The following is a 16,301-nucleotide window of genomic DNA, read 5'->3' on the forward strand; positions in this document are numbered from 1 at the left end:
GGTGCAAATGTTGTAAAAATGAGCTGTTTTGTACCCAAGTTGAAATCCTTCCAGCTCTTGTGTGGGTGGTTCTTAAAACTGTCCAGGTTGTCTTGTAAAATTCAACTTTCTTATACAGTACATTTAAAGTCAGGAATAGTAAAAATAGTTATGAAGTTAGCGCAGAGTAAACTCCATGCTTTGTGTCTTTTATAACTTCTCAGAGCCGTGGGGCAAGAATCTCAAAACTCAGTGTAACGTACAGCTGCTGGGAGAAATATGAAAAACATCTGAGGGCAAACTGATGTTTTAAGTGGAAGTGGATCTAAACATAAATCTAGGGCCTTCATGTGATGTTTTTACAGAAATATTATATGCTTGATTACTAAAATCATGGTTTACTCACTGAATGTTGTGCTGAATGTCCTTTTGATCAACTGGAAAAAGTCAGTAACTCTATATTCTCAACAACTAATTGACATGAAGGCATTTTCCTTTGCCTCATTCTCTAAATTTCTGTCACTGCCTCCCCCAACTTTTATAGTTAAAAAGCTGATTTGGCCACTTAAATCTCTGTAAAGAGTCCTCTGACTGTCCAGCTGCAAAAATCTAGATGAGAGGAGAGCAGCTTGATTTAGGTTGCTTTTAATTATCACCTGTGCTCACATCCATAAGCTTTATGGGCAGAAGCAGTGAGAGAATAGGGACTTTGCTGCCCTGGGTTTTGCCTGTCAGGCTACAAAAGGCTGCTGTTGGTGAATGTACCTGCAGCCTGAAAGGCAGCCTGCAGGCAGTGCTCAGGGCCAGACACCATCTACAAACTGCTCTGCACATTTTTCAGGTATTTTAAGCTCAACCAGATACAAAATCCTAAGTGTCATTAAACGGTGTTACAATACAACAACAACGTACGACACACAACAAGCATGTCGCTCAGTGAGGTTTGTTTACATCTTGTTTTACTGTAACAGAAGGTTTAGCTGTGGCAGTGACAGTAGCACAGGAAAGGAGAGTCATAAAGTCAGAACTGACTCCTCTATCTAAAGTTTGCTTACATTGGCTGACATTAACTGCAAAATGCTACTGGTCATACCAGACAAAGTAAGACAAAGCAGGAAAATCCTCGAGTGAACTGGACTGAGAAAGGATGCATTTTATTGCTCATGAATCCGACTTTTTACTTTGAGATGAGGACTGTTATTTCGTCTTTCAAATTTTACACAGCTCACTTTAAATCAACAATTATTTTCAACCTTTTATCTGAAGCTTTTTAAAGGCATGGCTCCATGGATCCAGACACTGATTCGTCAGGCTCCTCTTTGTAATACCGCTGAACTCTGCAGGATGTTCAGCTTCTGTGATACCTTCTGTGCACATTCAAAACCAGTTAGAGGTAAAATGCACAGATTATGTCCTCTTTCAGCCACTTTTCATACCCTCTTTGAGGAAAATTAATGGGATCGAAATCCTCCAGGGTCCAGAGAATTACCTCATATTGCCTTTGGTCGTGTCAATCAAGACAACAGGCCGTGGGAGAGATGACAGGAGGCCACTGAAACCCTGCCAAACTTAAACTGCATCAAACAAAGGAGACACATAGAGGACGTTTCTGTGGGTCACCGATGGAGGACAGAGAGAAGCACACATGTTAAGTGCATAGAGCGCTCTCGGTCTCACTACATAACCATCTGGAGCTGGGAGTGTGTTTAGGCCGAGCTGTGGTTCCCTTGACAGAGCTGCTTCAGTGCCAGTAAAAACCCAATTTCAGTGGGTTCTGCTGGAGCTGCACCGAGTTCACTCACTGCTCATCTGGGATCAATTAGACCCGCATGAAAACATGCACCATGGAACAAGTAGGGCCGACTGAGCTCAGCGAGTTAGGGGACATCATTGTTAATGTACACAGATAACCCCTGAACATGTTAACTTCACGCCATTTTCACAGGCTGAAAATAAGGGGGACATATACAGCTGCATATGGAACTGTTTAGGACAATTATGGCAGTAACATTCAGGGTTCAAGTCACCGAAAGACGGCGAGACCGTTTCCCGACCTGGAAAAAAATGGAACCAGGAAGTTCAGCTCCACAACGGCTGAAGACCCTCTCCGGAGGTGTGAGCTTTGGGGTGTTGGTAAAATAAACTGAGAGAAGGCTGCGGGGCGGAGACAGAGGGGCTGAAGCATGGAGAGTGGGGTCGAAACTCAAAGGATGTGCTCAGCCAAATGACAAAGAGACATGCTGTATTTTCTGCCTGCAACTGCTGACAGTGAGGTCTATGGAAATTAATGGGGATGTTTTGGAAAGAGAAGATAAATGTACTTTTTCAATGCTCTGCACACTGAAAACGTAATTCCATTGGACTACAGCATTGTATTGAGGCAGCAGGAGAAACCTCAGAGACAGATACCTCAAACCTGGACAAATCATGCCAAAACTATACATCAGTTTGGGAAATACACTTATTCACTTTCTTGCAGAGTTATCGATGCACTCTGATGGCTGCAGGCTAAATATGAAGCTACAGTCTGCAGGCAGTTAGCTTAGCTTAGCACAAAGACTGGAAACGGAGAAACAGCTAGCCTAGCTTTGAAGGTAATAAAATCTGCATACCGCCCACCTCTAAAGCTCACTAATTAGCATGTTATATATCAAAAACTGTGTTAAATGACTAGTTGCTGTTGTGCTGGAGGATTATGTGCTGCACTATTTCTTGACCAGGCTTGTAACCAGCAGATATGAAACAAACAAGGTGTAATGTGTTAATTATTGAGTTTTAGAAGTGCTGGAAGGTGAAATTTGTTACTCTCAGACAGAGCCACGCTAGCTGATTCCCTCTGCTTTCAGTATTTGTGCTAAGCTAAGCTAACCAACTGCTGGCTGTGGCTTCTCAGTACTTGAGAGTGGCACCTTTTTCCTGTAACTCTCAAAACCAACCCTTACTCTGTATGAATGAGTGACTTCTGAGAGAAAAATTGCTGATTTTTTTTAGGTGTGGCGGCCCTCTTCTCATACTTTCCATTACCGATCTATTGCCTTTAAATAATGACAAAGAAACACTGCCAAAGAACATTCATGTCATGCTTGGACGTGCAGAAAGCCACTCTGGTGACTAAGAACTCCATGAGGTCTCAGTGTACTCGCACACTCATCAAACAGAAATGCTCGTATTTCTCTGCAGCACTAACAAGAAATCAAATTATATGTTTGGACGCCGGCTCTCTCAGTACAGCGTAAGCAAATCATTTTAGCATTTTAGGAAACAAATTGCATCAGTGAGGTGATGTTTAGAAATGTTTGTCATCCCGAGCCCCTGTAATTGTAGCCATCAGATCACAGTGAGGGAACAGCGGAGCTCACTGGGCTGAAAGGAGCTTCGTCTTACCTTTATATCCGAGCACAGCGACGGCGATGGTGAGGAGAGTACACAGCACATAGAGCAGAGCTATGGAGGTCTTCAGCGCCCATTCATTCTTACACTTGGTGCACTGGGTGCCCTCCTGGATCCCTGTGTCAAAAGAATGAAGAAGACCACATGATTCAATACATTCTGCTGCCTATTGCACATTTTTCTGGAGCAGCGAGGTCTAAAAAGGACATGTGGGTAGAATTTGGTGTTAGCTGGGGACTCTCCATGTCCAGGAGTCCCACATCTGGACAAACAGCCCTGGAGTCCACATTAAAGAGTCCAGCAGTTCCCTTAGGGCCCGGGTGGTGAAGGGGCAGGGGACACAAAAACAATCCCCCCCACTGACTTGTTTACACTCAGCGACATGCTTATTTTCCTGAACTCAGGCTTCACTCAGCAAACTTCCTCTTTTTCAGTCGCCATCTCTCTCGTGCGCACAAAGATTTCTTCCCGGAGAGCCACAAACAGGCTTCATGAGTTTTACACAAGGGGCGATGAAAGTTAATCACGTGTAACGTACTTTAAACGCCGCCTCCTCCTGAATCTGCACCTTAAACTTCTCTTGGTGCAGAGTCGGTTGACTTTGGAGGCAAACGAAAAGGCTGGTGGGGACACTGGTGGAATATTCCTTTCCCAGGATATCTTTCATGACAGATGAGTGGCGAGATCCACAGTGCTGACGGGAACACAGCTGCGTTTCATTTTCAATTCAGGAAGTGTGTGTGTGTGTGCGTGTGTGCGTGTGTGTGTGTGTGTGTGTGTGGAAAGGTTGGGGGGTGCGGTAGTGTGTGGGGTTCTTCTTTTTCATGCACCTGGAATTAAACTTCAGATTCGTGATATGAAGGAAGAACACGGCAACACAATGATTGCGACACATGACCATCGCCATCTGAAAGCCAGTCGATCACATGACATTATTAATCAATCTGAGGTGCGGGGAGCATTTAGCGCCAAAGATTTCCCCACACATCTAGTTCAAATGCATTAGATGACGTAATACTTCGATGAATTAAAAATGCAGCGCCGATTGGCTCGTCGCGGTCTCAGTGGGGCTTTAGATGCCAAAGTTAACAACTTGACTCTTTCTTATGGGTGCGAAGGGATCGTTAATGACCACCGAGTGTTAAACACCGAGTCCAGCTGGAGGGGAGGCCAACCTGAGAGAACATGAGATTTACTGTAAAGAGCAAGGGCAAGTGCTGCGAGTTTAAAAGGGTTTTAAATGTAATACTTCCAGAGTTTTGATTCTTTGCCAATGACACCTCACAGGCCAAAAACAGACCTACTTTCCTTCATCCGCCTGAAGGTGCGCTCTGTGTTTCCAAAAATGACTGTATGCTATCATCAAACTCCCATACAGCTCACTGCATATGTTGGCTGACGGAGGGGCTCTTTCTCCTCACTGCTCCACTGTTCTCCAGCCTGATGCTAACTTTCTCTTTCTTTGGTGCAGCTGAACAGGTAGAGCTTTCTCCTCTGACAACAGCCGCATGCTGCTGTTAGAAAACACACTCATGAGAGCCATTAGAAAGAATCGACAGTAAGTTGTGTGTCGCTATAAACTAATTGAGTCCCCAAAAAGATGCTAAGAAGAGTTGAGGGCAACAGATTCCCTGTGGGTTTGTCACTGTGAGTAACTCCTTACAAGTCATTTGAGAGTTAATATAAAACATTTATCATAGCAGCTTTAAAGTTACTTGTTTTTTTAAAGGTTTTAATGTAATGCTTCTTTTGACTGTTTGCCAGCACCAGCTCTGCAGCCAAATCACAGCCCGGCTTTACTTTCTCACTTAAAGCTTCACTGAAAAATCTCTAAATAAATCTTGAACATGTGTTCCAAAGAATGGCAAAGTGAAGGCCCGCATATTTCATCAAACTGTTTCGAAGCATGACATCTTTAAATAAACAAAATCAACTACTCGTGACGCTTGTTGATTTCTTGCCAAAATGTTCACATCTTCAAAGCAAGCGGGACGTTATGTGGGGGAAAAAATGTTTTAGCAGAGGACGAAAGAAAGACGTGTGATGGGGATTAAGAAAAGGACAAGAAACTGGGGAATCTGGAGGAAAATGGATTGTTGTTTTCTGCTTAGATATTGTACCACCCACCTGAAAATGACATCAGCTTTCAGAGCCTGAAACATGGCTGACGCTCAGGCCCAAATCACGTAAAGAGCCTCGAATGGCTCCTTAAAATGTATTAACAAGTGTACATGCCTGAAAGACATTTGTCTTTTAAAAGCACAGCTCCAGCTCTGGGTGTGGAGCGAGTTAGTTCACAAAGTGGCTTCCAAACACAGCTGTGGATGAAACATCAGGAGTTACCAAAGTCTTCCCTCGCCACCGGTTCAACTGTAAGCACAGAAGTGCACTCTGGGAATACGGCCACGATAAATGATTGCATTTCGGAATCATTCAGAACTGCTGACATGTTTGAAGTGTCAGCTCATGCATGCTTCCACAATAAAGCAAACATATCAGTTCATCAGTTCACAGTAATCAAAGTGCTGCTGCCCAAATTTGCTGTTCCAATCCAAACACGCTGACAGTGTTTACAAATCTGCTGTGCTGAAATGATACCAAAACACTTTGTAAGGGTATAAACTATTACACAGGCAGAAGGCTTTTCCATTTCAGCGCTGCACTGATGAACTTCAGATGCTCAGCGGATAAGTGGAGAATTTTAGGTTGGCTGTCAAATATGGAGGACACCTGGCGTAACACAAGACACATGGCCGACAACACAACAGCAAAGGCGAGATTTCAGTTTCGCAGCTCCTCTGCGAGCTCACGGAGAGAGCAGCCGTGAGATGGAGCAGCTGTAATCTTTTCAACCCCCGAGTGTGGACACACCAGTGGGCTGTCTAAGGCTCCATCAGGGGCTGTGACCTGCTTGCTGTTCATTTCCCAGTGGGTCACTTCCTGGATGAGCGGGACAAATAAGAAGACAGATGCCGGACTGGACTGCTGACTGAGGCTTTACGAAAACATTTGTGTTTTCTTCATTTGCACCAATCAGTGGTGTACTGGAGAAGTGGACATACCCTTAATTTGTAAGTCTGAAAAGATCAAGATCAAGTAGTTCGCCTCACCTTTACTATTAATGGCATTAAGTACATATCCCAATGGCCATTTATTATGTTGTTATTTGAGGGAAACCAATGGGGCAGGTAGGCCACACATGGAATTTTTTTCTAGGATGGTCAAGGCCTCTGATTGCTACTTTTGAGTGATACTCTGCCTCTGATTGGCTTAACCTTGTACTCTTATCATAATCCTAACCAATCACTACTCCTCATGCTTTACCAGCTCAAACACTGAAGCCAACGAGCACTGGCCAGTCAGGCAGAGCAAGGTGAGTTATGCCTTCACCGTGCTAGAAAAAAAAAAAACCACACTCGTGAACGCTGCACATCATGGAGGATTTGCTTGTGGGTGTACTCACTGCTGACTAAAAAATAAGTTACATGCGCTGCATAGAACATGAATCTGATCAACCATTCGATATCAGCTTTCGATACCTAAAAACACTGGAAAGGTTTTGGTTAATACCAAAAGTGCTGATGGTCAGTAATTAGCCTTAGTTAATCTTGATCCTGCTCACTGTCAGTCACCATATACCTACACAGATAGAGGGGTGAAGGCTTACACTGGGCTAAATTTGGTCGAAAAGTGACTGTTCAGGTTACTTATAACTGTTCTTTCTACAGTATTTAAATGACTGCATTTCAAGGTCAAGCAAGTCCTAATTACACCTTAAAAAGGTAATCACTGAAATCGGTTAAAAGGATGGTTATATGTAAATAGAGACACCTATACAGTTCACTTTTGCAGCCAAATTTAGCCCAGTTTGAACTTAGACGCCTAGGTGTCTTTCAAACTGCAAATTACCAAAACCATGCTTACATGGGATGTGGCACATGTCACATTCATGTCCTCTTACTCGAGCAGTCTTTCTTAGCAGGAACAGAAAGTAATTTTCAAGATGGATTTGGACATAGTTTGTATTTCAAAATGATAAACAAAAAATAGGCCGACCTCACCAGAAAAACGGTCGTCGGTATGAGTAAGGTACTGCGACCCATATTTCCGTTTATTGTTAGGCCGTAATCTCTAGTGCCCATAGCAATTATTAGGGGAGCTAACAAGGAAGTCGGGTGACGTAAAAAGAACAAGAAAGTCCACATATGGAGGAAAGTGGGGTGAATGGACGGGCCAAAGAAACAAACAGAGGACATTCTGCTGTTCGTGCCCCACGTGACACCAGATGTTGACCTATTTTGACTTACGTAACGTACTGAATTTACGTTGAAACCCAAACCATGATGTTTCCGGAAACCTAACCCAATAGTTTTGGTGCCTAAACCAAGGCAAATTGCGACCATTTCACAACGTTAACCACATGACGATGAAGGTCCGGTCGTCAGTGGTACTCTCCAATGGTCAAATATGTCGTTTTGGGAGTCACTGGCCTATCAGCCTATTCAGTCGTTTACTTATGAGGACATGTTGAAAATAAACTATACTGTCGACACGGAGAATCAAATAGGTTTTGACTCTAAACTAAATAAAGTTAGAAAACCAAACATCATCATGAAGCACCGCAGAGACACCAGGAAATGGCGTCGCTCTGCATTCCCTGACTGTCTGTTTACGTGACAAATGGCCAGATGGACATGAGAGAGTCAGGACAAACGTCTTTCACACAATCTCAAATATCGGTCACACAAACAGAGCCCAGATGCACAAATCCTAACACATGGATAGAATATCTGGAGGTTGTATCGTGAAGTTTGGCTGCATGCAGAGTTACGTTTGCCTGCTGATACAATGAAAAAAAGCTTCTGGACTGACAGAAATCTTAATGAATGTTCAAAGTGAGGAAGCAGAGAACGTGAAGCAGGCTGTGGAAAAACATACGCGGACACTGACCTCCTTGTTCACAGTTTCACATCGGGGACTCGGTTTCCTTTAGTTGCTGCTTGTCATTAAATCAGACACTGATTCGTCATCTTTCCCCTTCGCCTGCACAGTCAGACGCAGTCGGATCTGACCGGCCGCAACCGCGAAAACAACCATCGTCCAGGATGCTCAGACCACAAGCTGACAACAACACTTTTACTGCTCGAAGCAAAACAAAAATGATGCTCCGAAGACAAAGAGCCTTCCCAAAGCAGAACAACCAGTGGGCTTTTAAATGTGAATGGATTCCCTGTGATTGTGTCATTGTGTGCTTTGGCTGGATAAAGCCACCCATTGTTCCAGCAAAACACTGAAAAAACATCCGGACAGTGTCCACCTCAGATGCAATTAAGTGTCTCCAAGTCTGTGTCTTTCACCAGCCTCGTTTCCTGTAACAAAGGATTACCCAAACATCATCTTTTTCATCTCAACATGGCCAATAACTTACCCTGACATGCCTTAATAATGTCCACAGCCAAGGACTGCTGATACATGGGCCTCGCTCATTAAAAGACAATGTTTATTTACTGTAAATAGCAGAAGGGACGCTATAGTAACGGATGAGAACACAAAGCTGTGAGCTGAGGTCACACACACACTGTGATTTGGATCCCTGCCTTGCCTAACACACACTCAACCCCTTTCCAGGAACCAGAGTGCAGATTACTCCAAGAGGGCAATCAGTGAATTATACCTGGCACCAAAGACAAAGAGAGGAGTTCAAGACAAACTACAGCGGTGGAAGAAGTCCTCAAAGCCTTGACTGAAAGTGTATCAGCATGGGATGATAAGTCATGTATTGTAAATTAAACAGTTCTGTGAAGAAGGAGAGGTAACTTTTTGTGTTCACTTTCCACTATTTCAGGGCAGTTAAATGAAAGAGAGACAGAAAAAGGAAAGAAACTAGGACATAAGAAAAGACAGCAGGGAAAGCAGGACATTTGAGAGAAAGAAGGAAAAGGATACAAGAAATAAAAAGAAGCAAAGAAGGCAGATAAAATGAGAGAAAAACACTGGAAAAGGAGACAGAAATGCGCACAGAAGGATCAAAGGGGGGGCAGAGAGAAGAAACAAAGGAAGAAAAAAAGAGACAGAAAGAACAAGTCGTCCAAATGAAATGACAAAATATGTCCATGCCGTCCAGGATGACACATACGAGTGCTTTCTGATATCATGCCACGATCGACATCATCACTGTTTCAAAATTAAATCCGTTTTATGATGTGACAACCCTACGGTTAAGGTTTGGTTACATTCAGGCACAAAGCATCATGATTTAGGTTAAAATAAGTGCTCGGTTAAGGTCAGGGAAAGACCTTGCTTTGGGATACAATTACTACTTGGCTTCATCGTCACGCTTACAATAATATGTGGTTATGGTTAGAGAATGACCCGGTCACAATTATAAAAGAAACTAACACTGACTCTCAGCATAGAAACAGGAAACAAACAAGTCTCCTGTGTAAAAATCTGACATTTCATCCAACCACCTCGACCCCTGTGACTTCAGAATAACTGAAGCTGCTGGAGGACTTTGTCCCCTGAACAGACAAAAAAAAAATAAAGTGTTGTTCTATCTTTTAAGTGTTTTAGATAAATGTTTACAAACGTATAAAATCATAAAATGCACATAAGGAGTCAGAACATGTACAAAACAAACGCAGGTTGACTTAAGAATGGACGATATGGCCAAAATCTTTTATATCGTGGTAACGATATATATCACGATACAGTAATTTCATTCGGCAAATTCATTTAGGAAATGGTTGGATCCAACTGTGTTGGATTTTCAAAATCCAGACCACATCCACGACACAGAAGTTCGTAACAAGTCTCATCTTGGGTTGGTTGAGATGCCTCCTGCTCTGTGTTTACACTTACAGCCACCTACTGTTGCTCTCATGTCAAGTGAGAACATAGTCAGCTGTCCTGCTGCCCAAATCAAATTACCTTCGCAAGATTATGCAAGACTCCAGCCATGATTTGCTACGTAGCTGACTCTCAATGTACAGCAAAGACACCAAGGGATAGCTCTAGAAGTGGTATTGCCAAATCTCTAAACATTACTAGCATCTTATCACCATAACTAGGTTGAATTAATCCTCTTATACCCTCAGTAATGTGTCACAGAGTTAAGGCAAGTCACTCTCAGGGTTCCCGAACTCACAGATTTGAGATACGAGATTTTTACGTCACAACACTTAAACTGATAGAATTTGAAATCTAAAATCTGAAGATGTAAAGTAACTAGTAACAACAGATGTCAAATAAAATGAGCAAAAAGTACTTAAAGCCACTGTTTGCTGCTTTAAAATGTTCCGACGTCGGTGCCCCCTAGTGGTGATACCTGAAAAGCTCTGTGTGAGACAGTAACACATGTTCTCCAGCAGCTTGTGGATTCAACCCAGGAGATCAATGGAAGTGATTGTCTGCTCCAGTTTTCACCACAACTGTCATTTTTCTGCAAACAAAAGCGACGCTACATCCCATAATAATTACACACATCTCTCTTAAAGCCCAGTTAAAATGCATCTTTACCCCCTTTGACAGTCTCATTACATCACAAAGACGGTGGACGGCTGTTATCCAACAACATTATCTCTGCTGATTGTGAAACATGCTTTTTTCCGCTGAATGCCAAAGCTGTCGTTTGTTTCTTATTGTTTTTTTTTGTTTTTTGACATTGCAGTTGTCTTTCATGCCATCTGTCCTTCATTACTCAAACTGAAATGAGAAGTTTTACAAGATCTCTGATACACTGCGAGCGAAGCCAAGATGTTTTAGAGTCAGGAGGGAGATGATGGCTCAATGAATGAGTCATACGCCGCTCAGCTTTCTCAATGGCACGGTGAGGTGGCCTGCACTGAATCATGTGCTGCAACGGTGTGTGTGTGCACAAGAATGTGTGTGTGTGTGTGTGTGTGTGTGTGTGTGTGTGTGTGTGTGTGTGTGTGTGTGTGTGTGTGTGTGTGTGTGTGTGTGTGTGTGTGTGTGTGTGAGATCGAGTGAGCTGGTGCATGACTTTCACTGTTGGTGGACATAAATCAGTGACTTTCAGACACTTCTAACCTCTGCTTGATTGTAAAGAAAGAGCCTTTGGGGTATTCTCACACTTAAAATGCTTCGATCTGCGATGTTTGATGCGTTCCAGGTGAACTTCTGTGATGTTTTCATTTACCTCCTTGGTGTGTCTACTTTTCCTCAGCTTATCTTGGCAACATCTATCTTAGTTTTTACAGCGCAAATTTCCTAGAAGGCATCAGAAGTTAACTCTTTACACAAGCCCGATTCCAAAAAAAGCTGGAAAAAAATGCGATGTGTTTACTGACAGTGGTTTTACAAAGTGTTCCTGAGCTTATGATGAACCTTGCTCCATCCTCGCTTGTGAACAACTGAGCCTTTCCTTTCATACCCAATCATGATACTCTCACCTGTTACCAATGAGCCTGTTTACCTGTGGAATGATCCAAACAGGTGTTTTTGGAGCGTTCCACATCTTTCCCGGCCTTCAGCTGCTCCTGTCCCAACTTGTGTGAGACGTGTTGCTGCATCAGATTCAGAATAAGCAGATATTTACAAAAATCAATGAAGCTGATGAGGTGAATTTATTGTTTTTGTGCTGTTTTCAGTTGACTATATATCAAAAAACGCTTTTACTTATGTTTTACACTGCGTCCAAAACGAAAACAGACATGGAAGTGATCATGACATCACTAATCGGCTCTTGTAACAGTACTTTTGGTTGGATAGTCCTCTAAAGGAACATGTAAAGAGAGATGCTGTGCTGAACATGATCCACAGCCAATGCATGAAGCTCTCTCACAGTGGAGGTCCTGGCTGCACGGTTACCCCATCCAATAACTCTTTAACAGCCTGGAGAATATGCTCCGTCCTACAGCACAACCACCGCGTGCACGTCGAGGCTGTACCTGCCAATGACGCAATCAGAGGAAGTGCAGAACGAGGGCCAAAGGGTTCTGAGTTCATGGGATGGCTCTGGGGCCCTGCAGGAAACCGACACCATCCAGGCTCCGTGTGTGGCCTGATTTAGTCTCTTTTATTACATGCAATGGAAACCATACGCCTCCATCACATGAGACCGGTGGGCACGATGCTCACGGTTATAAGCGAACGAAGAAGGGTGAGAGGAGATGTGAAGACAGGCAGGACGAGGCCATCACTCAGTTTCAAAATGGTTGACTTTGGAGAAAAAAACAAAATGTGAGAAAATATGAGGGAGAGTGTGGAAGCAAAATGATTTCAAGATTTGAGAGGTGGAGAGAAAGCAGTGACGGATGGACTTTGAAAGCCAGTAACCCCTGTCACATCACCCACAGTGAGCCAAGAACCTCTCAGGGACTGTGACACGGGCCAGGTCTTCCACGTTAAAGTGGGAACAAGAGAAGAAAAGTGGTGCTTTCTGACAGGATATCTCTGAGTTTTGTATCCCGGCCAACAAAAGGCATTGTCGAATTGTGAGGCAACCAGCATTGCAGCATCCAGCAGCTCTCCCAGGCTCCAACTGTCTGCCGCCTCGCTGTGGGGGAGCGAGGCAGAACTTTGTTTTCCACATTAAGATTTTCTAATTCATGTGTCAGATTGCCTTTGATCCAGTGACAGGTTTATGGGGCAGCATTAGACACATATTAAAAAGGAAAGAGGCAAGAAGTAGAAAATGAGAGTTTCTGTTAAAACACAGTATTTTGTCTCACTGAGTGCTTTAACATGCTGAAAATCTCCACTTGTTATTTTTATTTATTTATTTTATGCCTCTGGAAAAGTGTCACAGGAAATGTTTAAAGCTTAAAGATTAACTGATTTTGTTGGTACCACTTGGGGCAGCTGAAAAACGCTGACATTATCACATTATGAAGCCTTTGCTGTGAATATATAACAGCTGCTCATTTGCACTTCCAGCAGACACGGAGCATTCATTTAGAGCCATGCTCAATATTTAGCTTTTACCTTTGTGTTTTAGCTCTGTCTTTGGTCTCCACCAACTGCTGAGGCAAATATTTTGCAGCTAAATGCTCGACTATGTTGACCAGCTAGTTGCTAACTTCGTCTGTCTGCTGCTTGGTGCTGCAGATGCAGTGCGTTTATCTGAGGGTTTTCATAAAAAACAGCTCACTGCTTTTGCTCCAAGTGCGACTGGTAAGAGTGGAAAGGAGGCCATAAAAACCAAAACAACGCTAAAAGACGCTAAAGCAGTTTCACAAAAACATTTTTATGCTCACTTGATGTGTTTGGGTCTGTTTTGAAAAAGGGTTAATGTGCTGAATGTTAGATGGAGAATAAACAAGCTCTGCAGATCAGCTGCTTCCACTCCAGAAGAAGAAGAAGAAGAAGAAGACAAAGAAGAAGAAGAAGACATTACACATTCCAAACACTCACAGACTCACATTAATAGTTGGTGCCACCTACTGCTCATCCCAATGAACCATCTCCAAATAATCACATCATAGTTGTGGAAGGAAAAAGCATTTATTCGCATTTTCTTTGGTTGATTTCCTCAAAATTCTGTGAAAATTTGTTTTCTCGAACAGAAGGAATCTCGAGTCGCCCTCCAGCTTGCAAACCACTCTGGTCACACACAGAGAGCCGGCCAAGCTGCCCACTCCTCAACCCACCATAATAACATCTCACCAACTGATAGTAAAGGTAGAGAAATAAACACTTCTAAGATGGTTTTCAGATGAGCTGCGGTCAGACAGGCAGGCGGGCTGCGGCAGCATCCACGGCCTCTCCCGGCCTGCAGCCCCGCCCCCTCCCACGAGCCCGGAGGCCCCCGCTCGGCTCTGCACAGACTCAGCTCTCGCTGCAGTTACACAAACAGGTCGTCTTTCCACAAAACTACATCAACAATGGAGCGGAGAGCGGGAATGGACTTACTCAGCTCAGGGATTTGGGGCCCACAGAGCGACTTGGGTTTTAGTTACAAACCAAAACATCGGAGTTTAAGCACCCTAAACGTTACAGCTCTCTCGTCAGTGAGTGTGTTTCTTTTTGTCTGTGTGTGTGTGTGTGTGTGTGTGTGTGTGGCCCACTGGTTAATGACCATCACATTAGCATCCAGAATTTGATAGCCTGCCTACGCTCAACTTTGAAGGAAATACAACACCATCAGCAAAAAGAAGCAGAGAGAAGTCCGGAGAGCAGGACAAGAAAAACAAAAGAAACACTTTATCCAATGAGAAACAGGATCAAAGGCTGTTTGTCTAAAGTCAGCTGCCATTCAACTGTGAGAAATGATCACAAACTGCAGCACTTCACAATATAACCATACGGTATTTGAGTCTTATTCCCTTTCATAATAAAATTGCAACACAAGAAAATCTGAGAATCTGTAATTCTCTTCCCGTCAGCATTTTCAGGGATCCAGAACCATCCTGCAGAGCCGATCTGGATCCGAGTTTCTGTCTCTGAAACCGCATCTGATCGCCGTCTACCCTCCCAGGTCAGGTCTCCAGCTGGTTGCCTCAGGTGCCAGTCAAAATGTGAAAACCACTATTGAGACCCCCGCTGCCGATTGAGCTCTGGCACGTACTTCAAAGACAAACAAACGTCTAAATGTCAGCAGTCGGAGAAAGCCAGAAATAAATAACATCACGTTTTCCCTCTGATGAGCAGCTGAGATAATAAACCACAAAAAACATTCGAGGGATTAAAATCCAGCTCTTTCTGCCTCGTCTGCACAGCGTCCACAACGTTTTATCTGTCTGCTGGTTCACCATAAAGTTTATTTCTCTTAGACAGTACATATCAATAAACGTTACAGTACATATGTCAGAATTAGTCTTTGGCTCTCCAAAGTAACTTTAGTCTAACGTGTGTCTTGTTAAAGAAGTGTGCTCTCAGCTGCGGTTGCACTCATTTTCAGGATTATAGCTGCTAAGTCGACACAAATGCGACTGGCCATGTTATCGCTGGTGGGGTGATTTGAATTCCCATCAAAGTCTGATGAGTAGTGCTGAAATATCGCTTGTCAGATGGGTGAATGAACAAACAGTCTGCAGCAGAACGATCTTATCTTCACAAAGACTTGACGTTCAAACATCTACAGCTAAAAATATCCAGTTGTTGCAATGTCAGGTCGAATTTCAGCCTCAGTCGCCTGTCGCGCCCCATGTCCGACTAAAACAGCGTCTGAAATGTAAATGTGCTGAACTGCACTTCCTGCTCCGCTGAGGTGCTGCCAGATAAAACCAGGAAGGCTTAAAGGAACATGGGACGCTTCTTTTTCAGAGCGCGACCGCACCAGCCAAGCTCGTCACCAGGTCGACCACATGCGTCACCGGCGCTGCCAAACGGACGGAGGACACCGGAGCACCTCTGCTCTGAACGTCTTCCTCCTCCAGCACATCAGCTCCGGACTGACAGTTTCTCTCCTCCACTCGACCCGGTGGTTTCTGGTCTGGCGTTGCTTGTGGGTAAAGTCGGTATAACATTATGGCCATCGTGGAGGGAGCCGCTCTGTGATTTCAGGATTGTTTGTAATAAGACGCTCTATCATTTGACAGTGGCTTCGAGAGAACATGGAGGGCTGTAAAATGTGAATACGGCTGTGGTCTGCGTGTTGTCAGGTGGTTAGACTGCCTCAAAGGGGCTGAGAGTCAGTTGAATTACACATGAGGTGAGCCTTCAGAAAACATAAATGGGTGAAAAGTGGACGTCACATGCAGTTTGTGGTCATGTAATCTTGTAGCTGATCATATTTTGAGCTTTGCAGGTGATATTCTTTCATAAAGTGTCAGCGAAGCAGCATTCAATGCTGTAAATGTAAGCAGACGCGTGTTTTGAACAAAATCTGCATTTGCTCAGAAGGTGGAAACTTCGGAATGGAAACAAGAAGTTACGATCACTTGGAGGGTTTGCTCAGGACAATAATTCATATTCAAGAGTGAGAGCAAACCACAAATTATTAAATTATACACTTTTCCTCCAAAGTCAGC

General features: G+C 43.6%; 1 protein-coding gene across 1 annotated transcript in view; it reads right to left on the reverse strand.

Moving 5' to 3' along the window:
* LOC139347160 (collectin-12-like) overlaps positions 1-16,301 on the reverse strand; it is a 36,287-nt gene that overhangs the window by 6,861 nt on the left and 13,125 nt on the right. The window contains exon 3 of the mRNA XM_070986647.1: positions 3,364-3,486. Within this exon, the coding sequence (XP_070842748.1) occupies positions 3,364-3,486 (123 nt within the window). The remainder of the gene's footprint in view (positions 1-3,363; positions 3,487-16,301) is intronic.

This window comes from Chaetodon trifascialis, chromosome 18 (genome assembly GCF_039877785.1).
Source record: "Chaetodon trifascialis isolate fChaTrf1 chromosome 18, fChaTrf1.hap1, whole genome shotgun sequence".
Classification (NCBI taxonomy): Eukaryota; Metazoa; Chordata; class Actinopteri; order Chaetodontiformes; family Chaetodontidae; genus Chaetodon; species Chaetodon trifascialis.